Below are 26,122 nucleotides of genomic sequence, written 5' to 3'. Positions count from 1 at the left end.
ACAGATTTCAGTTTTATTTATTTTGGAAAGTACAGACTTTGCTTTTTGTCACCTGTCTCATGTATATTAAATTAGAAAGATGGTAAGAACAGATCTTTTTTAACATCTAAACTTTGCTTTATCGAGCTAAAATTTGCCAGCAGTTTCCAATCTGCAAAGACCTCAAGCAGCAAAAAACACAACAACTTTGATTAGTCAGAACCAGAGCTCATTGGCAATTGGTTGCCATGTTGAGTTGGCACACTTTCACCTTTGCAGTAGAATATCACATGATGTGTGCATGGTAAATACTCCTGTGTTTATAAAATAGTTAAAGAGATTCTGAGAGCATTGCTGTAGGGCATTCATTATTTAATGTACAAATACACCTATTCTTTATTTCTATCAGCTGCTGTAAAACCCAACAACTACTTTACTGCATCAACTATTAGAGCGAGTCATAGACCCACACAGCATGAAAACAGGCCCAATCTGTCCATGCTGACCAAGTTGCCATTCCGGGCTAGTCCCATTTGCCTGCATTTGGCCCAAACCCCAGAAACCTTTCTTCAAAAAGGAAGGCAATATCATCTCAGACCCATACCAACCTGGCCACACCTTAATTTCACCACTACCTTCAGAAACGGTTACTGAAGCCTGAAAACTGTGACCACCAGATTCAGGTGCGGCTTCTTCTAAGCAAACATCAGGCTCTTGAACACTACACACACGAACCACAGCAACTATGATCTTCTATGGACTTTGTCGTTGGTTGCACAATGGATTTAGGTTTTGCACTATTATGGGTACCTATCATTATGCTTATTAATTTATTATATTATTCATTATTATTATTATAGATCTGTGTGTTGTGTTTAAAGGCCTATTATGCTACAGGAAGTAAGAATTTCATTGTTCTGTTGCTGGTATAAATAATACTTATGGGACTGTCCCACTTATGCGATTTTTCAGCGGACCACCGGCGACTGTCAAGTCGCCGGCAGTCGCCTGAAAAACCGGCAACTGGAACGGTGACTGTGAGAGTGGAATATACACACACACACACACACACACACACACACACACACACACACACACACACACACACACACACACACACACACACACACACACACACACACACACACACGGCAAGCGGGGGAGCGCGGTCTAAAAAATTCACACGGTGCAAAGCCAAGGTGAAACAGACACACACCGCGATGAACAGGTAGGTTGGCGCTGTAAAAAGATGGCTAAAGTACAGTGTATGGTAAGTCCTTTAAAAGAGGGGGGAGAAGTGATGGAGAAGAAGTGGAGACAACTTTTAAGAAGGCAGATATACACGGCTGTGAAGCTCGGGGGACATTTAACATTACCGGTCGGTTATCCTTGGTTCTGAAACTACTGCTTACCTTTTATTTTCCCCAATTAGCCAATGAAATTCACCAGTCAGCACCAGATACAACCTGTGTGAACATTTGCCCCTGATGGAGTAGATTAAGCTTGCGCCTTGTTTGGAAATAGATAGTGTCTTATGCAACATAGAACTGGAGCAGGCCCTTTGGTCCACAGTGTCTGAGCCGAACATGATGGAGTTAAACTAATCTCTGCCTGATCAGGATCCATATTCCTCTATTTCCTGCATTTCCATGGGGCTTTCCAAAAGCCTCTCAAATGCCATTGTTGTATCTGCCTTAACCACCACCCCTTGCAGCGAGTTCCAGGCACATACCACTCTGTGTAAAATAACTTGCCTTGTATATCACCTTTAAACTTTTCCCACCTGCCTTAGAACTATGCCCACTAGCCTTTGACATTTCCATGCTGGGAAATAGGGTCTGATTGTTAACCTATCTATGCCTCTCATAATATCAGGATTCTGCCCAACCTCCAATGCTCCAGAGAAAGCAATCCAAGTTCATCCAACCTCTCCTTATAGCTAATAACCTCTAATCCAGGGCAACATTCCAGTAAACCTCTTCTGCACCTTCTCCAAAGGTTCCACATTGTTCCTGTAATGGGCCAACCAGAATTGCACGCAATACTCCAAATTCAAATTTACCAAAGTCCTATAAAGCAGTCAGGCAGTGTGACTTCCTGACTCTTCCTCTTCATGCCTCAAATGATTGAAGACCATCAGATCATACGTCTTCATCACCATTCCATCTACTTATATCCTGTTACCTTTTTATTGTACTTTAGAGTGCCTGGCTACCTAACCTGCAATCACCAAGATCTGACTCTATGTAAGAAATAGAAGCTGAAGACGATTTGTACCTTTGTTTTTTTTTTTTTTTTTTTTTTTTTTTTTTTTTTTTTTTTTTTTTTTAATAATAAAAGAGGTTAGATAGTAAAGGATAGAAAAATGTGAAATATATAGTGTGTGAAGAAAGAAAACGAGTAAATGAAGAAAGTTGAGAGAGAAAATAGTGAAAAGAAAAGGAGATCATTATTTATAGTCTTGACCAACCCTCGTCCAGTCCTGAAACAGTTATTTTTTACAATTGTGTTGCACCATATGATTCCAAAAAAACGACGAATGGAGACCAACTCGTTATGAATTGGTCTGATTTATCCATTAGGAGGAATCGCATTTCCTCAAGATGAGCGGTGTCCAACATACTTGCAATCCACATTTTAAGCGTTGGTATTGATGTACCCTTCCAAAATTTAAGTATTAATTTTTTGCTATTATTAAACCATAATTAAGGAATAGATTTTGAGATGTGTTCAATTTATTCCCATCTTCCATTACACCAAATATAATCATTTCAGTATTAGGTTCCATTCTTGTCTTGAATAATTTTGTAAGTATTTCAAAAATATCATTCCAAAATCTATAAAGTTTTATGCAGGAAACTAAGGAGTGTGTTATAGTTGCCTTTTGGGCTAGACATTTATCACAAGTGGCGGATATATTTGGATAAAATTTGTTCAATCTTGTTTTTGAATAATATAATCTATGTACAATTTTAAATTGTATTAGATTATGTCTTACATTAATTGAACATTTGTGAATATATATCAGGTATTTTTCCCATTTAACCTTCGTAATTTTTATCATTAATTCCCGTTCCCACTCTTCTCTAAGTACCTCTGTCGATGGTAGGTCTATATTTAGAATACTATTATATAAATAGGATATTAATTTTTGTGAGTCAGCTTCAATATTCATTGCTTCTTCCAATAAGTCAGGAGTTACTTTTTGATATCCTTGTATATATTTTTTCACAAAGTCGCAAATCTGAAGATATTTAAAATATTGGTTGTTTTTCAATTTAAATTTTAATTGTAGTTGTTGGAATGATAGTAGGTTTCCTGTTTCGTACATATCCCTGATCCTTCTAATTCCGAGACTTTCCCATTGGTTATATGTCTTATCAATAAGAGATGGTTTAAATAAAGGGTTATTCGCAATTGGCATTAACAGTGATAGATTTCTTAATTTTAAAGATAATTTTATTTGTTTCCAAATTCTTATTGTACCATATATAATTGGGTTCTTCTTATATATTGTGTTATTCAGTTTTTTGGGGGAAAAGAGGATCGTTCCTATATTACAAGGATGACAATCCTCCTTCTCCATTTTTATCCATTCTGTCTGTTGTGTAGAACTATCCAACCAATAAATCATATTCTTAATATGCACTGCCCAGTAATAATACATAAAATTCGGAAGTGAAAGTCCCCCGACCTCTTTTGGTTTACATAAGTGTTTTTTTGTGATTCTATGTGATTTATAGTCCCAAATATAATTTGTAATGTTAGAGTCTAATTTTTAAAAAAAAAATTTTGGTATATATACCGGTATAGACTGAAATAGGTATAGTAATTGTGGTAAGAAGATCATTTTTATTGCATTTATTCTACCTAATAATGATAAGGGAAGTGTTTTCCAAAATTTAATCTGTGTATTAAGTTTATTTAATAAAGGTATGAAATTAGCATTGAATAATGCTTTATATTTTCTAGTAATCTGAATACCCAAATATTTAAATTTTTCTGTTGCGATTTTAAAGGGGAACTTCAGTAAGTGTGTAGGTTCTTGAGGTTTTAATGTCATGATTTCGCTTTTGTTCCAGTTTATTCTATATCCAGAAAAAGACCCAAATTCCTCTATTAAGTTTAATAAATTTGGTATGCTCGTTTGTGACTTTGTAATATATAAAAGTATATCGTCTGCATATAATGAGATTTTATTCTTTGAGTCCCTGGTATTATAGCCCTGAATATTCGGATGAATTCTTATACTTTCAGCCAGGGGTTCTATCATAAGGGCAAATAGCAGGGGTGATAGTGCACATCCCTGCCTATTACCCCTTGATAGTTGAAATTTTTGAGATAACATGTTATTAGTTAAAATTCTTGCCATCGGTTTATCATATAATAATTTTACCCATGTTATAAAATTCTCTCCCATGTTAAATTTTTGTAGTACTTTATATAAGTATTGCCACTCTACCTGATCAAATGCTTTCTCTGCATCCAAAGAAATAATTGATATATCTTCTTCCTCTACTTTATGCGAGTACATTATATTAAACAGACGTCTCAGATTATTAAATGAGTATCTTTTAGGTATAAACCCCGTTTGATCAGGGTTTATCAGTTTACTAATATATTTGCTTAATCTACTTGCTAAAATCTTTGCTAAAATTTTCTGATCTGTATTTAAAAGTGATATAGCTCTGTACGAGCCCGGATTTTCTAAATCTTTATCTTTTTTTTGAATAAGCGTAATAGTTGATTCTGTTAGTGTTTCAGGTAGTTTGTTTTCTTTAAAAGCATGGGAGTATAAATTAAATAAATAAGGGGCCGTTATCTCCTGAAATTTTTTATAAAATTCATTATTAAAACCATCTGGTCCCGGTGTCTTACCATTTTTCAGCGATTTTATTGTTTCACTTATTTCTTTGATTGTAATTTGAGCTCCTAGTTCCTCTTGTTCCAAAGGGTCCAGTATTGGAAGATTACAGTTATCTAGAAATGTTTTTATTTTACTATCTTCTATTTTAATTTTAGATGTATATAAGTTTTGGTAAAATTGGGCAAATCTATTATTAATATGTTTAGGTAATATTAGTAATTCGCCTTTCTCTGTACCTTTGTAATTACCGTGCAGTTCAATAAGATCATGGTTAATTTTTCTACTTTAACGCCACCTTCTGAGGAAAGACATTCTTGCCGTAGAGGGAGTACAGAGAAGGTTCACCAGACTGATTCCTGGGATGTCAGGACTTTCATATGAAGAAAGACTGGATAGACCCGGCTTGTACTCGCTAGAATTTTGAAGATTGAGGGGGGGTCTTATAGAAACTTACAAAATTCTTAAGGGGTTGGACAGGCTAGATGCAGGAAGATTGTTCCCGATGTTGGGGAAGTCCAGAACAAGGGGTCACAGTTTAAGGATAAGGGGAAAATCTTTTAGGACCGAGATGAGAAAAACATTTTTCACACAGAGAGTGGTGAATCTGTGGAATTCTCTGCCACAGAAGGTAGTTGAGGCCAGTTCATTGGCTATATTTAAGAGGGAGTTAGATGTGGCCCTTGTGGCTAAAGGGATCAGGGAGTATGGAGAGAAGGCAGGTACAGGATACTGAGTTGGATGATCAGCCCTGATCATATTGAATGGTGGTGCAGGCTCGAAGGGCCGAATGGCCTACTCCTGCACTTATTTTCTATGTTTCCTACATTGACCCCACAACATTTGATTCCTTGGTGTCAGATCCGGGACAGTGTGCATCCTGCCAAAACCTACAGGTCAGGCTGTGCTGTGCTGTGCTGTGGAGCTCAATGCTGTACATTATCCAGGTCAAGATGATTGGATTTGTATCACTGAATGTGTCCTGTGTTAATCAATAACAGTGTATGACAATATCGCAAGTATTTTTTTTTCACATTTTTTCAAACGCCTCCAGATCGGAATGGAAGAAAAATTGTAAGTGCCTAACGTCTGATTGAGCTTGGATCAGTCATGGTCAGGTTGGGTTATATTAGCAGGTTACATTAGAGAAAAGCCATGGTTATGAATACATGCGTTAGAACTCTTGCCGACGATAGATGCAAAATGCTGGAGTAACTCAGCGGGACTGGCAGCATCTCTGGAGAGAAAGAATAGGTGACGTTTCGAGTCGAGACCATTCTGCCCCTTAGTCTGAAGATAGATTTCGACCCGAAACGTCACCCATTCCTTCTCTGCCTGTCCCGCTGAGTTACTCCAGCATTTTGTGTCTATCTTCGATTTAAAACAGCATCTGCTGTTCTTTCCTACACATTAGAACTCGTGCCTTCAGGCCCTAGAGGAAACAGCAGGATTATGAGCTTTCAAAAACATAACGTTTTATGGATTTGTTCAGTGATTTGATGAAGTAATTTATTTTTCTGTCTTTAGTGTGCTTGGTGATTTGGACCCCACTGAGGCTTTGATACAGTGTGATAGCTTTCGCCAAAAAAGCTATGTGATTTTATATGGTGACTCATTGCTGGGTAGATTTTCAAATTTGGAAGCTACTGGTTAACACTTTATCTTTTTTTAAGAGTTAGTAATTTATAGATGGTAATTTAGTTGAGTAAACCCTTGTGGATATTAGACCACATTGAGTGCAACGCATCAGAGAATAATGGACAAATTCTTTTTAAATTAGCAGAGGCTTGGGCCGTCTTCCAGTTCAGTTTAGTTTAGAGATACAGCGCAGAAACAGGCCCTAAGGCCCACCGTGTTCGCATCGACCAACGATCCCCGCACATTAACACTATCCTACACACACTAGGTAGCAATGTTACAAAATGTTGAGATTTTAAAAATCAAGTCTGCAATTTATCCCATCAGATAAAGCATAAAAAGAAGTTTAATTTGACACCTAATTCACTTTCATATCTCAAGTATTTAAAAAGTTATGGCCATTTTCATACTCGGAAATTAGCATCTTGTTCCCTATTGATTTTCTATGGACATAACAAAAAAGCTGTGATCGTGGACAGTCAAAAGCCCATAACTTTCTTAAAAATTAGGAGAACTGAATGAAATTTTCAGTTATCATAGATTGAAGCATTCTGAAACAAATATAAAATATTCTTACTTGGATGACCTGAAATTAAAGCATATAATTAGTTAGTTACCCAATTGTAGCTAATTTCAGACTTCAATTACTAGATCTAAACATCTATCCATTTCTTAATAAATGATTAACATTTTTAAATAGCCTAAGTGTCCAAATAATATTCACAAATAATTCACAATAAAACATGATTTTTAAATCTCATTTACATTAATTTATAGGCCAAATGGAAGGAATTTAGTGTTCAATTGCTGTAAATTAAAGTCCATTTAAATCAGCTTTCCAGTGGGATCCTGTGAACGCGCTGGTTTAGAACGTTCACATTGCGCTAGATTTGTGCCATCAAATGCCCAGAAAAATACTGCGGGATATAATGGGGCCCAAATTAACTTCTCGCAACATTAAACTTTGTATAAAGGGATCTTAAGAAGCCCTTTTTAACGTAAAAATAAACAGCCTACCTTCCGTTTTCCCCTGTATGAGATCCTACCCGATGTCGGCGGTCGTGGGCTTCGAGGTTAATTTTTAGCCTACTATAACAAGTAAAGAAAACCCTTAAAACTAAAAATAGCTCCAGCTACGGAATCTTCCAGCGATTTTTCGTTAATAATTAACTAGGCTGAAAAACCTCGATTTGAACAGCCTAGGGAAAATTGCGTTTTAAACCCGCCCCCCTCTAAACGGCGCCAAAATCGCGCACACGGGCTGGGACAGATTTTCAGCGACGCTTCAGGTAGGCTTTGCAACATACCTACACTAGGACAATTTACACACACACCAAGCCAATTAACCTACATACCTGCACGTCTTTGGAGTGTGGGAGGAAACCGAAGATCTCAGAGAAAACCCACGCGGTCATGGGGAGAACGTACAAACTCCGTACAGACAGCCCCCGTAGTCGGGGTCGAATCCGGGTCTCCGGCGCTGCAAGAGATGTAAGGCAGCAACTCTACTGCTGCGCCACTGTGCCGCTGCAAGGAAGAGACTGACACTGGCAAAGCTCAAATTGATGTCTTGAAATGGGATAATTCAAATATTGGTATGGAGTAAAACACTTCTAATTATTAAGACCTGCAGAATATGGGAAGTGAGCAGCCACTGTCACTATGCCCAAGGTGTACAGACAATCTGGCATTTTATGACATCTACCTGATAGATTGTTATATAGAAATGCAGGGGTGGCAATGGCAGATAATTGTACTTCCACTTTGATAGAAATAAGTGACTTTTTACAGAATGATATCAGAGAGTCACACTTTCACCAGTCCCATTCTCCTCTATCAACTGCGTTGATTATTCCACTCTCCGGCCTTAATTTGCACTGGCAGCAGGAGGACCTTAAAATTGGGTATTCTCAAAGAATGCAAAGGGCACTGCTGTTTCAGAATTACTACTGTATTTTTTAACTAAACGTAACTTATTCCTACCAATCCTAGGCCAAATATACAGTTGATTGTTTGACAGTTGGTTTCTGCTCCCTGCTGCAAATTGTCATAGAGACATATATAGCGTGGAAATAGGTCATTTGGCTACACCCGCCCATGCCAACATGCCCCATCTACACTAGTCCCATCTGACCCAAAGCCCTCTAAACCTATCCTGTCCATGTCCCTGTCCAAAGGTCCCTAAAATATTATATCTTCTTTTGACACCTAACCCATCCTTATCTATGTGTCTCCCTCTCTCCTGACTCCGTCTGAAGAAGGGTCTTGACCCGAAATGTCACCCATTCCTTCTATCCAGAGATGCTGCCTGTTCCGCTGAGTTACTCTGGCATCTTTTGCGTCTATGATAGTACCTGCCTCAACTACCTCCTCCAGCAGCTCATTCCATATACCCAAGGCCCTTTGTGTAAAAATGTTACCCCTCAGATTCCTAGTAAAGTTGCACTCAATGTGGTCTAATATCCACAAGGGTTTACTCAACTAAATTACCATCTGTAAATTGCTAATTCTTAAAAAACAAAAACAAAGTGTTAACCAGTAGCTCCCAAATTTGCAAATCTACCCAGCAATGAGTCACCATATATACAGTGGCTTGCAAAAGTATTCATACCCCTTGAACTTTTCCACATTTTGTCACGTTACAACCACAAACGTAAATGTATTTTATTGGGATTTTATGTGATAGACCAACACAAAGTGGCGCATAATTGTGAAGTGAAAGGAAAATGATACATGGTTTTCAAATTTTTTTACAAATAAAAAACTGAAAAGTGTGGCGTGCAAACGTATTCAGCCCTTTACTCTGATACCCCTAAATAAAATCCAGTGCAACCAATTGCCTTCAGAAGTCACCTAATTAGTAAATAGAGTCCACTTGTGTGTAATCTAATCTCAGTATAAATACAGCTGTTCTGTGAAGATTTGTTAGAGAACATTAGTGAACAAACAGCATCATGAAGCCCAAGGAACACACCAGACAGGTTAGGGATAAAGTTGTGGAGAAGTTTAAAGCAGGGTTAGGTTATAAAAAAAAAATCCCAAACTTGGAACATCTCACGGAGCACTGTTCAATCCATCATCCGAAAATGGAAAGAGTATGGCACGACTGCAAACCTACCAAGACATGGCCGTCCACCTAAACTGACAGGCCGGGCAAGGAGAGCATTGATCAGAGAAGCAGCCAAGAGGCCCATGGTAACTCTGGAGGAGCTGCAGAGATCCACAGCTCAGGTGGGAGAATCTGTCCACAGGACAATTATTAGTCGTGCACTCCACAAATTGGGCCTTTATGGAAGAGTGGCAAGAAGAAAGCCATTGTTGAAAAAAAGCCATAAGAAGTCCCGTTTGCAGTTTACCACAAGCCATGTGGGGGAAGGTGCTCTGGTCAGATGAGACCAAAATTGAAGTTTTTGGCTTAAATGCAAAATGCTATGTGTGGCGGAAAACTAACACTGCACATCACCCTGAACACACCATCCCCACTGTGAAATATGGTGGTGGCAGCATCATGCTGTGGGTATGCTTTTCTTCAGCAGGGACAGGGAAGCTGGTCAGAGTTGATGGGAAGATGGATGGAGCCAAATACTGGGCAATCGTGGAAGAAAACCTGTTAGAGTCTGCAAAAGACTTGAGACTGGGGCGGAAGTTCACCTACACCTTCCAGCAGGACAACAACCCTAAACATACAGCCAGAGCTACAATGGAATCAAAGCATATATTTAGATCAAAGCATATTCATGTGTTAGGCCCAGTCAAAGTCCAGACCTAAATCCAATTGCTGTTCACAGGCGCTATCGATCCAATCTGAATGAGCTTGAGCTATTTTGCAAAGAAGAATGGGCACAAATTTCAGTCTCTAGGTGTGCAAAGCTGGTAGAGACATACCCCAAAAGACTTGCAGCTGTAATTGCAGCGAAAGGTGGTTCTACAAAGTATTGACTCAGGGGGGCTGAATACTTAAATCTATGTCCCCTCTATACTCAAACGTGTATTAAACTGTGGAAGAAGTGCACTGATTTTCATATATAATTTTAGTTGGACTTTATTTGGCACTTGTGTTGGTTTTGATTTATCTGTGCTGTTGTAGGAAATTCTTCCATTTATGTTTGAACTACATGTATCAGTATTCTTTCCTTATGCCGATGTAATTAAAAAAATCAACAAAGTTCTCAGAAGGATGACAAAATCAAAGGGTGCCATTTAATGAAACAATCTGAGCTTTGATTTGCAGGCATTTATTTTCCCAAGTGTTGCTCTACCCACTGATGTCAATTAGTGCAGTTGTAAAAATTGCAGGGACAAATATTGCTTCGACTTTCTGCTTTCACTTGTTTCACTGTGATGGGTCATTAACTGCAGCAATTACAAATTCAGGAGAAAATGCATTATAACCTTCTCCTGGTGCCCCTGTGGCATGTAAATATGTGACCAGCACCGATCTGTACGTTACACAGGTAACAAGGTCAAAAAAGGGGGAGCTGCCATATGACAGTCAAAATCTGTGTGTACTTCAGAATATTTTAATGTACCCAACAAATTTAATTGTAACTTCTATGGTGCAGTGATTTGCAATGATTGACCAGGGATTTATTGTGATCAACTCACGCATGCATACGCCCACACACACACAGACGTGCACACAGAGACACATGCACAGAGACACACACACACAGACACATATGTATAAATAATTACACATGCACATATGTATAAATAATACAAACTATGGAGGTTAAAATCTGACCTCTTTGTAAAACCTGATCAGTAAGCTTCTGTTCAGAAATGATTGGCCTTTGGCGAGTCGAAACAGTGAGTGAATTCAAAGGGTTTTATTTTTCTGATTGTAACATATTTTATTGGGTGTATGTCTAATGCAATTAATTGTGTATCATTTTCTTTGTTGGCTACTAATAGACAGCAAACAATAAAACCCAGTAGCAATATTCTCATTCTAGATGGAGTTTGAGAAACTAAATATTTCATACCTGTTTTCTGCCAACTAGGGCAACAATGGCTTTGTAGGTTTTGCGTTCTTGCCTTTCAGAAGGTTGTAATGTAAATTCATGCACCACTGTCAAATAATTACATACAAAATCCAGGTTGAGAATCTGCCACAACTAGAGGGATGCTTGTGTTAGAGGTGCTGTAGGAGCTGAACTGAGATACTGTTTCTAACAGCCCCTTCAGATAAAACTCTCCTACGCACATTTATGGGCCTCTCTGGTCTTGTTATCTCTTGTTATCTCCGTATAGGCAAAGCATAGGTTGCGGCATTGAATACAATACCAGAGAGGTAATATGAACACTATATAAAGTTAGACAAACTGAAGAAAGGTCTCCACCCGAAACATCACCAATTCCTTCGCTCCATAGTTGCTGCCTCACCCGCTGAGTTTCTCCAGCATTTTTGTCTACCGTCGATTTTTCCAGCATCTGCAGTTCTTTCTTAAACTATGTAAAGTTAGGTCACACTTAACGAATGTTGTACAGTTTTGGCCATCGCATTATAGAAGGAAATTATTACATCGAATTTGACAGAGGGGATGTACAAGAATGTTGCCAGGATTGGAGGAATTTACTTCTGAACAATTTGCAGGGATTGCTTTCTTAAGAGCAGAGGAGGTCAAAAGTTGATTTCATGGAACATGTTAAATTATAAGGAGTGAGATATTTATTTTCCTTAGCAGAAAAACGATATCTATTCAAAGTAATTAAAGAGAAGGAATAGCGGAGAGATGATAATTAATTTTCATTTACAGGGTGATGGTGTACGAACATCACTCTTTGGAAAGATGGTTACAGTGGATGAAGATGCATTTGATTTGCCATAACTGGCAGACATAGAAATAGGATAAGTCTTGTTTGGCTGTGTTGTAGGGGAAAGTATAGTGAGGGCTAATAACTATTAAATAGTGATGTGGATGGTGCTAATGTAGTAATAGGGAACAGCAGACCAAGCCTGAAAGTAGAGACATGAAATACAGCAATGACAACACCCAAGTTTCAGAACCTTTATTGATTATGTTATAGCTTGCACTCAACATTGTAACGGAAAACTTGATCTACTGTCAACTAAGGTAGATGTGGACGATCATTTTAACCATATAACATATAACAATTTCAGCACGGAAACAGGCCATCTCGGCCCTTCTAGTCCGTGCCAAACACTTACTCTCACCTAGTCCCATCTACCTGCACTCAGACCATAACCCTCCATTCCTTTCCCGTCCATGTACCTATTCAATTTATTTTTAAATGATAAAAACGAACCTGCCTCCACCACTTCCACTGGCAGCTCATTCCGCACAGCTACCACTCTCTGAGTGAAGACGTTTGCCCTCATGTTGCCTCTAAACCTTTGTCCCTTAATTCTCAAATCATGTCCTCTTGTTTGAATCTTCCCTACTCTCATTGGAAAAAGCTTATCCACATCAACTCTTGTCTATCCCTCTCATAATTTTAAAGACCTCTATTAAGTCCCCCCTTAACCTTCTGCGCTCCAAAGAATAAAAACCTATTTTGTTCAACCTTTCACTGTACCTTAGGTGCTGAAACCCAGGCAACATTCTAGTAAATCTCCTCTGTACTCTCTCTATTTTGTTGACATATTTCCTATAATTTGGCGACCAAAATTGTACACCATACTCCAGAATTGGCCTCACCAATGCCTTGTACAATTTTAACATTACTGCCCAACTTCTATACTCAATGTTCCGATTTATAAAGGCCAGCACACCAAAAGCTTTCTTTACCACCCTATCTACATGAGATTCCACCTTCAGAGAACTATGCACAGTTATTCCTAGATCCCTCTGTTCAACTGCATTCCTCAATTCACTACCATTTACCATGTATGTCCTATTTTTATTTGTCCTACCAAGATGTAGCACCTCACACTTATCAGCATTAAACGCCATCTTTCAGCCCACTCTTCCAAATGGCCTAAATCTCTGTGTAGACTTTGAAAATCTACTTCATTATCCACAACACCACCTATCTTAGTATCATCTGCATACTTATTAATCCAATTTACCACACCATCATCCAGATCATTGATGTATATGACAAACAACAGTGGACCCAACACAGATCCCCGAGGCACCCCACGAGTCACCGGCCTCCAACCTGACAAACAGTTATCCACCATTACTCTCTGGTATCTCCCATTCAGCCACTGTTGAATCCATCTTGCTACTCCACTATTAATATCCAACAATTGAACCTTCTTAACTAACCTTCCATGAGGAACCTTGTCAAAGGCCTTACTGAAGTCCATATAGACAACATCCACTGCTTTACGCTAATCAATTTCCCTAGTAACCTCTTCAAAAAATTCAAGAAGATTAGTCAAACATGACCTTCCAGGCACAAATCCATGTTAACTGTTCCTAATCAGACCCTGTTTATCCAGATGCTTATATACATTATCTCTAAGTATCCTTTCCATTAATTTGCCCACCACTGACATCAAACTAACAGGTCTATAATTGCTAGGTTTACTCTTAGAACCCTTTTTAAACAATGGAACAACATGCGCAGTACGCCAATCCTCCGGCACCATTCCCGTTTCTAATGACATTTGAAATATGTCTGCCATAGCCCCTGCTATTTCTACACTAACTTCCCTCAATGTCCTGGGGAATATCCAGTCAGGGCCTGGAGACTTATCCACTTTTATATTTTTCAAAAGTGTCACTACTTCCTCTTCTTTGATCCTCATAGTTTCCATAGCTACCCTACTTGTTTCCCTTACTTCATATCATTCAATATCCTTCTCCTTGGTGAATACCAAAGAAAAGAAATTGTTCAATATCTCCCCCATCACTTTTGGCTCTGCAAATAGCTGTCCACTCTCTAATGGACCAATTGTATCCCTCATTATCCTTTTGCTATTAATATAGCTGTCAAAACCCTTTGGATTTACTTTCACCTTACTTGCCAAAGCAATCTCATATCTTCTTTTAGCTTTTCTAATTTCTTTCTTAAGATTCTTTTTACATTCTTTATACTCTTCAAGCACCTCATTTACTCCATGCTGCCTATAATTATTGTAGATCTCTCTCCTTTTCCGAACCAAGTGTCCAACTTCCCTTGAAAACCATGGCTCTTTCCAATTATTACTCTTTCCTTTCAACCGAACAGGGACATAAAGATTATGTACTCTTAAAATTTCACCTTTAAATGTCCTCCATTTCTCTACTACATTCTTCCCATAAAACAAAATGTCCCAATTCACTTCTTTTAAATCCTTTCACATCTCCTCAAAGTTAGCCTTTCTCCAATCAAAAATCTCAACCCTTGGTCCAGTTCTGACCTTCTCCATAATTATATTGAAACTAATGGTATTGTGATCACTGGACCCGAAGTGCTCCCCAACGCATACCTCCGCCACCTGTCCCGTCTCATTTCCTAACAGCAGGTCCAGCACTGCCCCTCCTCTAGTAGGTACCTCTATGTATTGCTGCAAAAAACTATCCTGCACACATTTTACAAACTCCAAACCATCTAGCCCTTTTACAGAATGTGTTTCTCAGTCTATGTGTGGAAAGTTGAAATCTCCCACAATCGCTACCTTGTGCTTACTACTAATATCTGCTATCTCCTTACATATTTGCTCTTCCAATTCTCGCTCCCCATTAGGCGGTCTATAATACACCTCTATAAGTGTTGCTACACCTTTCCCATTTCTCAGTTCCACCCAAATAGCCTCCCTAGACGAGCCCTCTAATCTATCCTGCCAAACCACTGCTGTAATATCTTCCCTGACAAGCAATGCAACACCTCCACCTCTTGCCCCTCCAATTCTATCACACCTGAAGCAACGAAATCCTGGAATATTTAGTTTCCAATCCAATCCACGATTTTATTCTGCCATCAAGACCTACTTTGTTATCTAATGTCTTTCTGTAACATCCATTCTGTAATAGTTTTACTGTTTCCGTGTAATCTTGTCAGCTGAGAATGTAAAAGCTGTACCAAAGTCGCACTCTAGAGATCAGCTTTGGCCGGTCTCCTGGTGCGCACCAGTTTTAATAAATCGCCCGTAACTTCCAACCTCCACTTGGCCTTTCCATTTGCTCCTACAGGTGTCACGGGCTGAAGATGATCTTTGTATGTGACATTTAGTGGCATTAGGGAAGAGTTTTATATTTGAAGATAGGTGCTGAGAAGACAAAAATCTACAATGCAAGACACAGAGTTTGCCAGTCGGTAAAACAGCAGGAAATGCATTCAAAATTATTTCACAGTGAGTTGGGTTATTTTCACATCATGTTTAGAGATGTGTTAATGAATTTCAAACCTTGCAATTCTCTTAAACAGAAGCGTGCATTATCCATCCATACCCTCACTCAGTCTTTCTGGTTGCTCTCTTCTCTATCTCTTTAAAAGCTACCACTTCTCTTCTCTTGAAAAGCCACCACATGTTTCTGTATTGCAGCAACCAAAGCCGCACGTATTCCAAGTATGGCTTCACGCGTAATTTATAAAGCGGCAGAGTCATCTCATTAGTGCAGCACAATATTAATTCTTTAATACCTGTTATCATCATGAAACTTTCCTTTATTTGTCATCCAACATTATTGCAACAGTAATATTAGCTAAGCGCAACCTTTCCCTCCACCACCTCTTTCATTTTGCATATATATTTTCTTTCCATTTAAGTAATAGTCCCTTACTAGATTTGTCATTGCTCTGTGAAGCACTGTGGTAATCCTGATGTAGCCAATTGTTTTAATAGAGAGCAGCAGAGCAATTAATGTATTACCCGATTCTTGCAAAGAACAATAGGACCATTTTTTGCCCCATATATGTTAATCTTCGTAATTAACAAAATATATAAAAGTCTTAGTAAAACTGTTATGTTGTTGATAGAATTGCTCCTTCAATTCTTTGGCCTGTTAAATTGTTATTGACATCTCAGAATTTTACACAATGACGTGTGTTTTTCAGCTTTTGACGATATTTTGCTGAATGTGGATTAATGTAGTCTGACGATTTCTGTTTTATTTATCAAATAAACCAGAATCTTTCTCATTCCAAAGAATCGCAAAATGTATTTTCTTTTGTACCTGCCACCTGAATTTTATGCCAAGAGTATTATTGGATGCCTGTTGTGCACATGGTCATTTTTTTTGAAGCAGTGCACAGCAGTTAATTGCTTACAGATTTCCATGTTTGTTGTTCATGCAGAAATCCTCCAAATAGCACAGGGAAAATGTAGTGTTCTCCTTCAATATCAATGACGAATTGCTCACTTTGTTTATATCTTCTGTACAGCAGAGAAAAAATAATGAATTAACTTAAGATCAAACTACAACAGAAGAAAAAAAACCTGCTTCAGAGAACTTTAAACATGAAAATTAACAAGAAATGGATTAATAATCTTGCCTGCCACCTTTATAACATGACAGCAAGATTCGATATGATGTGATTGGTACCAAAAATATCAAACTGAACATCATGGTAATTCTTGCATCCCATTTGCTGAGAATCAAACATAATTTCTATGTTTCTAATTTACAAGCTACAGTCTCAACATTCTTTACATCGTCATTTAATAGACAAGTTAATATTTCTTGTGCTTTCACTTATTTGTTCATGACATAGCCAGCATTTACTGCCCACCCCCAATTACTTCCTCACCAAATGATTGGTAGGCCATTTCAGATGGCAATTAAGAGTCAATTAAATTTCACCAAGATGGTCTTTCCCCCAACTCTTGCCATACACTTACCCCTGCTCCTGGCCCCATTCCTGCCCTCGATTCCGGTCATACCTAACAAAGTTGAAGGTCTCAAGGAACTTCCAAATGTACTATTCTCAAGCAACAAATAGTGATGACCCCAATCCCACAGAAGCCATAGAGTGTCCACAGAACTTGGGATGCCCTGATGCCCAACATAATTGGCACCCGTGAACAATAACTCCAGATTTCCGCATCACAAGGACTGGTCTGGTAAGGGATGAAGGGATTCAGCAGCTAATTAATCGCAGATGCAAAATGCTCTTGGATTGCCAATTACACCATGCCATGAGCGAAAATAAACTGTTCTACATGCACTTGCAGGCCAAAATCCAATAGAAAACTCATAACCTGAAGAATAAGTAAAGTGTAAAAGAGGTCCACAGCTTTCTGATAACCATGACCTGTGCTGATTCTTCGGCACTTTCAAGGTTAAAATGGAACTCAATATGAGCCAAACACCCAATGGACCTCCCCTCCAACAACAAAAATTGGAGGTGCCCTTTTTGAGGTTGAGAACCAGTCAGTACGGGCTGGAAGGGGTGCGTTAAAAAATTCCTCTGCCGTGACTGTGCTCGACCTGAGTATTTCAACTGAAAAACAACAACCCTTTGGGAACAGATGATCTTCTCGCTGGAGGTCTAAAACTTTGGAGGTTAGAGACTTCAGTCACAAATTCACAACCTCAAGAGGACATCACAGATGCTATAATTGTGACTATTTTCAGAAGTGGAGCGTTGTCCCTGATGTTTACCACAGGGAAAGTCATTGTCAGGAACCTCCACAAATAATCCATCCCGATGGATAAAGAGCTGCTCCTCATATTGGAATGTGGATTGTGTCCATCGAAAGACACTGTGAACATAGCTTCACCCTCCAAGGGAAATGGAGAGAGTAATATCAACTACTATACATGATCTTTCTTCAACTCACTAAAGATCATGGCTTCATCGATGAGGGGGGACTGAGAAACATTCTCCAATTTGGTTGCTCTGCAAATACTCATTTCTATCTTGTGTTTGCTGCATAATGGCAACGCAAGTCATGATCACAACCAGTGGGCCCTACGCAAGGACAACTTCATGCAGACCAGTGCTCTTCAATCTTTTCACACTGCAATGCTCCATCTTGCCAAGCTTTCTGCTAGAGTGGCACTGAGCTACAGGACAAAAGGGGACTGTCCAACCTACATCAAAGATAGACACTAAAAGCTGGAGTAACTCAGCGGATCAGATAGCATCGCCTGGTGAAAAGGAATGGGTGACATTTTGGTCATCTATTCCTTTTCTCCAGAGATGCTGTCTGGCCCGCTGAGTTGTGTCGATCTTCGGTTTAAACCAGCATCTGCAGTTCCTTCTTACACATTACAACCTACATCATCTTCATCCCAAAGCCAATGTCCCCAACTTTAAGACAACACTAGTGTATGCAAATGAAACCGAAATGAAGGTAACATTTCGGTTCGAAGAACAAACTTTGAGCTGAAATGTTAACACTTATCTTTCAACAGATCGTACTTCTAGACTGCTGAGTGTTTCTCGGGTTTGCTGTATTTATTGAAGGTTTTCAGCATCTGCAGTATCAGTTGGCAATAACATTTTGTAATATTGCCCACCATTTGGCATTTTATCGATCACTGCGTCTGTATCCTATGTCAAATTGTCGTTGGTAGTGAAATAAAGTATCCAGTCTGACATCATTGTACCACACCAACATTTTTCCATTCTGAACTTCTATTGAAGTAGTCAAGCAGGGCATTCAGTTACAGCAAACCAATGCTCCCTTCTCAGGGAACCAGGATGCGCAATGAATTATCTGAAGTAAAACGTCCACTTTGACTGAAATTGGAAATTTGCTGGAAGTTTGTCCGTTTACCTCAATGGCCCGATTTAATGTGTTATTTTAATAATAAAGAGAAAGGCTAATGTGCATCTGTACATCTGAACAATCTGTACATCAGAACAATATTCAAATCTGGCTAAAGCCTTCATGAATGAGTGTGATTATGAAAATGTAATAACTTCACATTCGGTCACGGCATGTAGGGCAGATATGTGTTCATTGGGTTCACCTTGTGCCCTGGCTCATGCTGTTTCTTCAAGTGGGAACCAGTCTTCCACTTCCACTGGGAACCTGGTTCCCTCAACGTCGGGGAGGTGCTGCCGGCAAAGGTTTCCCCCCCCCCAGTGCATGTGAAGGGGTGCAGTGAGGAGCATGACATTGACAGCAAGAGACACCACAGTGCCACTGCTAGTAAAAAGGCTGCCTCACTGCTCCTATATCTTGGCTTCAACCCTGACCTCTGGTGCTGAATGTGTAGAATTTGTATGCTCTGCCCGTGACTTGTTTCATTGGGGTTTTCTCTGGGTATTCTAGCTTCTTCCCACGTCCTCAAGATGTGTGGGTCAGTAAGTTAATTGGCCATTGTAAATGGCCCCATTGTGTACTTGACTAGTAGAATCTGTGCGAGGGAGAATAAAATGGGATTAGTAAAGGATTAGTGTAAATAGATACTTGGTCGACGTCGACTGTGAACCAAAGGGCCTGATTCCATTGTGTATGACTTATGACAATGGTAAAGCTTTGCCCTGAGCTCGTTTGCTGTCAGACTTCTAAATGTCTTTTATGCAGGTCCTGTCAAAATTGAAAAATAATGTTAAGAAAGTTAGTTACTGAGAAAGAAACAAGCAAAAACAGTGAATGCACACACAATGCAATTAAAGCATTTAAGCTAACTTAGTTAAATCAAATAAAAAACCTTTGTTCTCTTTCCTCCTAGCAGTCATTTGGTTTTTGCATTTGAGTTCAATGGAATGGCTGTACTTGCACCAAATGAACCTGGCACAGGTTCAGTAAATAGATTTACCAGTCAAGAGCTGGGAGATCTGTGGAGATTCAACCTGTCCTTATAGATCCTGTAAGAAGTCCAACCAGATAACGCCTTGGTTCTGAAGGGGCAATATGTTAATGCAAGGCTGTGCTGTAGCTGCCACTAGGAAATTGTGCAGGGAAGGAACTGCAGATGCTGAGTTATATCAAAGATAGACACAAAGTGCTGGAGTAACTCAGTGGGGTAGGCTGCATCTCAGGAGAAAAGTGACGTCCTGAGTCAGAAACCTTCTTCAGGCTCTTCCCACCCTCTATTTTCAGTCTGAAGAAGGGTTCCGACCCGAAACGTCATTATTCATTTTCTCCAGAGATGCTGCCTGACCCGCTGAGTTGCTCCAGAACTTTGTGTCCATCTCCAAAGGAAATTGCTTCTTATGGGCATACCTGCACCTGAATGAAACACAGATCTCAGCATAAAATTTGCACAAAGATTCCAGATAAATTGGAGTGATTCACACTTGTACAATGCGCACGTCCTCTTTATCAATAAAGGGAAGAAAAATATCCTTGCCGGTGAGAAAATAATAGTCCCTTTTTGGAAGTGGGATTAAGGCTTGGAAGCATAAGAGGATTCAAGAGAAAGAATTGCATCTGCTCGTGTCAGTGTAATAGCCACAAAAATAGGCACAGATCCCCAGTTTACAGGGATCAATATTTTGTTCTACACTAGATTGCATTATTTTTTTTGCATACATGTTTGAAAGAACTAAAATTAATGTCAGCATCTTGTGTATATAAATGCAGGGGCTTACTACTGCTTTTGTTCCTGTTATTGTCTGTATTAAATGCATGTGTTCTCCTGGAGGCAGGAGAGCAAGAGTGCATCTGTTCAGTGTTGAGCCCATTTTAGCACAATTGCCGATCAACATCCCGTGCCATCCCTACCTTCAATTCTCTTTCTCTCGCTTGTTCCGCACATCCCCAGTTCCCCATTGCAAGGCCCAGCTGTCCATTGTGTTCTTGCTTTGGTTGAGCCACAGAACTCTGCCACAGCTAAACCTTTGCAGCCAAAACTGAGCACAAGTGTTATTCCATCAGAGTGGGCATGGGATATTTTCCTGTTGTGCCTTGAGTACTAAGAGCAGAGTTTCTGCATTTAGTTATTTTTTTCTTACATCAGAATAATTGTGTTGTGCAGGTTGCTGCGTAAAGAGCAAACCGAAGTACTCTATTTTAAAAAAAGGGGAAGAAGAGTTTTGGGGTCCAGAGTCCAAAGAGAAATGCTCATTTGAATTCCCCTGGTGAGATACCTTGTGAATGTGCAATGGTCAGAAATTGATGATGCAGCGTCAGAGTTGAAAGACAAAGATAGATGGTGATTGCAAGTAAATGAAACTTCCTTGGCAATTATGCTCTTGTAAAAGAGACCAACAGATACCACAAGTCTATTTTGAAGAAAGGAACTGGAAAGATTTAGAAGGAGACTGTCAACTGCCTTGTCAGTTAATCCTTAAACTAAAACTTAATTAAGCCCAAGGGAATTGAGTCCAACTTTTCAGTTAGGGCAGCTAAAGTAAAGATCTGGACATTAAGATAAATAACAACCCAGCACATTCATTAAAACCCGTTCATAAAAGATGGGTCCCAGGTGGATAACAAAACAAACTGATGGCTGGCGAGACCCAGTTGTATGATGGGGAATGAGTTATAGCAGTGCACGGTTTTGTCATTGGTAGTTAGTTAAAGAGAGAATTTAATTTGAATATTGCCCCTGGTGTTAATCAATACACTTTTCTTTTCTCTTCCTGGCAGGGTTTCATCTGAGTGGAACTGTAACCGAACCAGGCACCCAGTCGGAACCTGAAATGATCTACAGAGTGGCCATCAGTTTTGACCGCTGCAAGATCACCTCCGTGACGTGTGGCTGTGGCAACAAAGACATTTTTTACTGCGCCCATGTAGTGGCACTTTCTCTGTACAGAATCCGGAAAGCGGAACAAGTCAAACTGCGTCTTCCCATCTCTGAGACACTTTTCCAAATGAACAGAGACCAGCTCCAGAAATTTATACAGTATTTGATCACTGCCCATCACACAGAAGTACTTCCCACAGCACAGAAATTGGCTGATGAAATCCTTTCATCCAATTCGGAGATCAACCAAGTTCATGGTAACTATTGTAAGGGTCCTTTCCCCTCCCCCGTTAATGAACTTTGTTGTATTTTAATGTGTTGATGTCTGCACTTGGTACCATATGCGGGATCACAATTCCATTCTTAATACTTCATGTGATCATGTCGAAGTAATTTGCTGATGCACACAAAATATGTGCAAGACATAATGAAAATTAAAAGAAATTAATTTGAATTTCTGAAGAAGAAAATAATATATTTGGAAATACATTTCTATTAAAGTTGCACTTACTATAATGTCCAATTCATTTTTAAGAAGCATTACTTTATTATGTCCAATTATAACATGTTTTGAGTTGGTACAATTTAATTCATTCATGTTTACAATTATTGGAAAGTATAAACGCAATGCAATGTATTTTAGATGTTTGACAATTTTAATTCCTCTGCAAGGTATTGATTCCTTGCTGGGGTACAGTTCCACAAGCACTTGTCACCTGGTACCTTGAGAAGTGCCAATTTCATTATTCTGTTGGCTGGGATTTGACAAGCAGCACAAAGCCAATGACAACTGCAATTATACCAATGTTAGCTTGCTATAGAATGCAAATTGCACATGGCAGGAATAGTTCCAGCGTGCTAAAACCTAGCTGCAACTAGGATCATGATCAATAGTCCAATAGTGGTGCCATTGTTTAACCAGTACAGTTTTGAATGCACAAAGCAGTGGCACATCATTTGCATCTTAATCTATACTATGCCTTTTTCAGTTAATATTTTTTTACTAAGGTAGAATAGTTCCAAAATAGATGTAAACATCAAAGTTGAATTAATCTCCCTTACTTGTGTTTAAAGTTGACATTAAATTTTCCTTATATCTATATGGGCACGCATTTAACAATCATGTAACCTGGTGCATACTGCTCATTTAAGATGGAGAAATAGTAATGGCATCAATTTTCTCTGCTCTTGCGGTTGTTTTTCAGAGAGTTGAAGGTCTGAGGTAAATGTTGCTTTTGCAGAGATGAAAGTATGAAGGGTAGCAGGGTGGCGTAGCTCCAGAGAGCCCGACTATGGGTGCTTGTCTGTGCAGAGTTTCTACGTTCTCCCCGTGAATTGCATGGGTTTTCTCCAATATCATCAGTTTCCTCCCACACCTCAAAGACGTACAGGTTGGCAGGTTAATTGGCTTGGTATCAATGTAAAATTGTCCCTAGTGTGTGTAGGGTAGAGTTAATGTCCGGGGCTCGCTGGTCGCTGTGGACACGGTGGGCCGAAGGGCTTGTTTCCACGCTGTCTCTGAACTAAGCTAAATAAACTAAAATTTGATTTGGCCAGTCTTGCAGAGGTGTCCTGAAAGACATGAGCTCTTTGATGCCGTGGAGTTGTGATTGAGGTTGCTTGCAAGCTGTGTCACTGAAGACGTTTACTATCACTGTTAAGATAAACCTAGTCATGACATCGACCCAGAAGATAGAAGTAAAATAGTAGGTGACTTGCCCATCCCTTCTACCTGCAGGTTTAATTTGTACTGTTAGATAGATAGTCGAGCAGTTTATATACTCATTCCAAGCACAGTGACCCAAAATGGAAGGACAACTAACTATGGGGAAATAATGAGCTTGAAACATTATACTTAATACCGTTATTGGAATGAGATTTAGTATATTTCTAGAGGAAAATTATTTCACACCAGTAAAGTCTGCATTAAATACATTATAAACCTGGTAGTTAAATTGTTACCATATGTTTACAGGCCTGTAATGCCCCTGTCCCACTTAGACAATTTTTTAGGCGACTACAGGTGACTAGGCTGTAGGGTGACACCTGTACGGTCGTGAGTAGTCACCTCAAGTCACCCAATGAGTTGTAGCGTTTTTCTGGTCGCCGCTGGATTTTGAAATGTTCAAAACTTTTCAGCGACAGTTGGTGACAGTTGGCTTGACGACAATGATCATAGCGTGTCTTTTCCTGCCGTAGGTGCTGTCGTAGCTTGTCGCCAGGATGACGTAGGTTGTCACCGGTGCTGACTTTGGTGAATTCCATTGGCAACTACCTACGTCAACCGGTGACAGGTACCGGCGACTCAATTGCCTCACCTTGTCGTGGGTGGACGTAGGTTGTTGTAGGTGTGGTCGTAGGTGGACGTCCTAATGGGTCGCCGGTTGTCGGTAGCTTGCCGTAGCTTGACGTTGACTAGGTGGTAGATTGTCGTAGACATTGTCGTATGGTGGTCCAATCGCCGTTTTTTCGACGACCTGTTACGGCCATGACAGTCACCGAAAAAATCGCCTAAGTGGGACAGGCCCATAAGGCTGCCGCAAGTAACAATTTCATTGTTCCTTTGTGTGTACATATGCCAATTTAACACTCTTGAATCTTTACTATAACACTCCCCTGTTCAAAAGTAACGTCATGATCATCTTCTGTGAGGTGACAGTTTTGATCTTCTGGTATAAGCTTTAAAATCTACAAGGGAAAACTCCCAAATTCTAGTCTGTCAAACAAACTAATCAGGCTTTTAGACAAATGGAATATTAGCTTGTTTGCATGTTACAGATACATTCATTGATACCTCCAGTAAGCCCTGCATTCCCTCTCTCTCCGTCCCTCCCCCACACAAGTCACATCAGCTTATCGTTCTCACCTAGCAAACAGCCAACGATGGGCTGTTTCTTTTATCATTGTTACTTTTTTTGCTTATCTTTCATTCATTTGTTCTATATCTCTCTACATCATCGTCTATATCTCTCGTTTCCCTTGCCCATGATTTTCAGTCTGAAGAAGGGTCTTGACCCGAAACATCACCCATTCCTTCTCTCCAGAGATGCTGCCTGTCCCGCTGAGTTACTCCGGCATTTTGTGTCTATCTTACATTCAGTGAAAGTTAGGTTGATTTTAATGTTTCTCGGCAGCGACAATCATTTTTACCTTGTCGGTATAATGTATAGTAAGATCTGCACACTTGGTTACAATTTATTTCTTGATTTGATCAGGCATTGTTTTGATGTAGCATTCTGCGGTGAGCCTCCTAGCTGTTGTAAGAAGGTGCTGTCTGATTTCTGCAGCACAACTGTCTCCTACTGTTGGCTTTGCTTGCCTTGGTGGCCATCCACTGAGGATGAATGGATTTCGTGAGCATGCGATGGGGGTGGGGAGCCCGATAGTGTGGGATGACACCGCGGCTAATAAAGAGGTGATCATATTAGATTGTGCTATGTAGCTTCATATATTTGCCATTATAGGTGTCAGAAATCATTAGCAAATCTGTAGGAGTAGCTGATGCTTTTTGACATCTTGCATACCAGTTCCGGGTATCATGTAGGCGAAGGGAGTGAAAGAGAGGTGCTAAAGTCTGTTGTGATGAGAATCGTCTGTTTCATAAGTGTTCCATTTTACAGAGTGATTTTACATTTGCAAAGGTGAGGATTGCAAAATAAGGAAGTGTGTTATCAATCCTAGACCTAGAGCCAGGGTTGAACACACGTCTCAGGTTAATGAGCAGTCCTTTTCATTAACCCAAGTCATGGATCTGGACAGTTTCAGACATTTCTCCTTTCTGTACCTGATGACATTTTCCTTCGAAGGTAAACACAGAATGCTGGAGTAACGCAGCGGGACAGACAGCATCTCCAGAGAGAAGGAATGGGTGACGTTTCGGGTCGAGACCTTTCTTCAGTCTGAGTTACTCCAGCATTTTGTGTCTATCTTCGATTTAAACCAGCATCCGCAGTTCCTTCCTAGACATTTTTTCTTCCCTTGAATAAAAAAAGACTTTTTGTGTAAAAGAACTCGGGCCAAAACAATATTGTATCAAAATTATTTTCTTGTCTCAAAGAAGAAAATCAGGCCCAAAATCCAAATAACAAAGGTTTGTTTGCTTCCACATTGTTACATATAATTCACTGGTTTTCTGTCAAAATTAATTTGGCAGTTT

The 26,122-nt window shown here is 39.5% G+C and overlaps 1 protein-coding gene across 2 annotated transcripts in view; it reads left to right on the top strand.

Annotated features, from left to right (window-relative positions):
• zswim5 (zinc finger, SWIM-type containing 5) overlaps nucleotides 1-26,122 on the top strand; it is a 216,825-nt gene that overhangs the window by 117,546 nt on the left and 73,157 nt on the right. For both annotated transcript variants that reach the window (XM_055641632.1, XM_055641633.1), the window contains one exon: nucleotides 21,867-22,223. In XM_055641632.1, the coding sequence (XP_055497607.1) occupies nucleotides 21,867-22,223 (357 nt within the window). The remainder of the gene's footprint in view (nucleotides 1-21,866; nucleotides 22,224-26,122) is intronic.

Source organism: Leucoraja erinacea, chromosome 10, assembly GCF_028641065.1.
Source record: "Leucoraja erinacea ecotype New England chromosome 10, Leri_hhj_1, whole genome shotgun sequence".
Taxonomy (NCBI): Eukaryota; Metazoa; Chordata; class Chondrichthyes; order Rajiformes; family Rajidae; genus Leucoraja; species Leucoraja erinaceus.
This window is presented reverse-complemented; position numbering and strand designations above follow the sequence as displayed.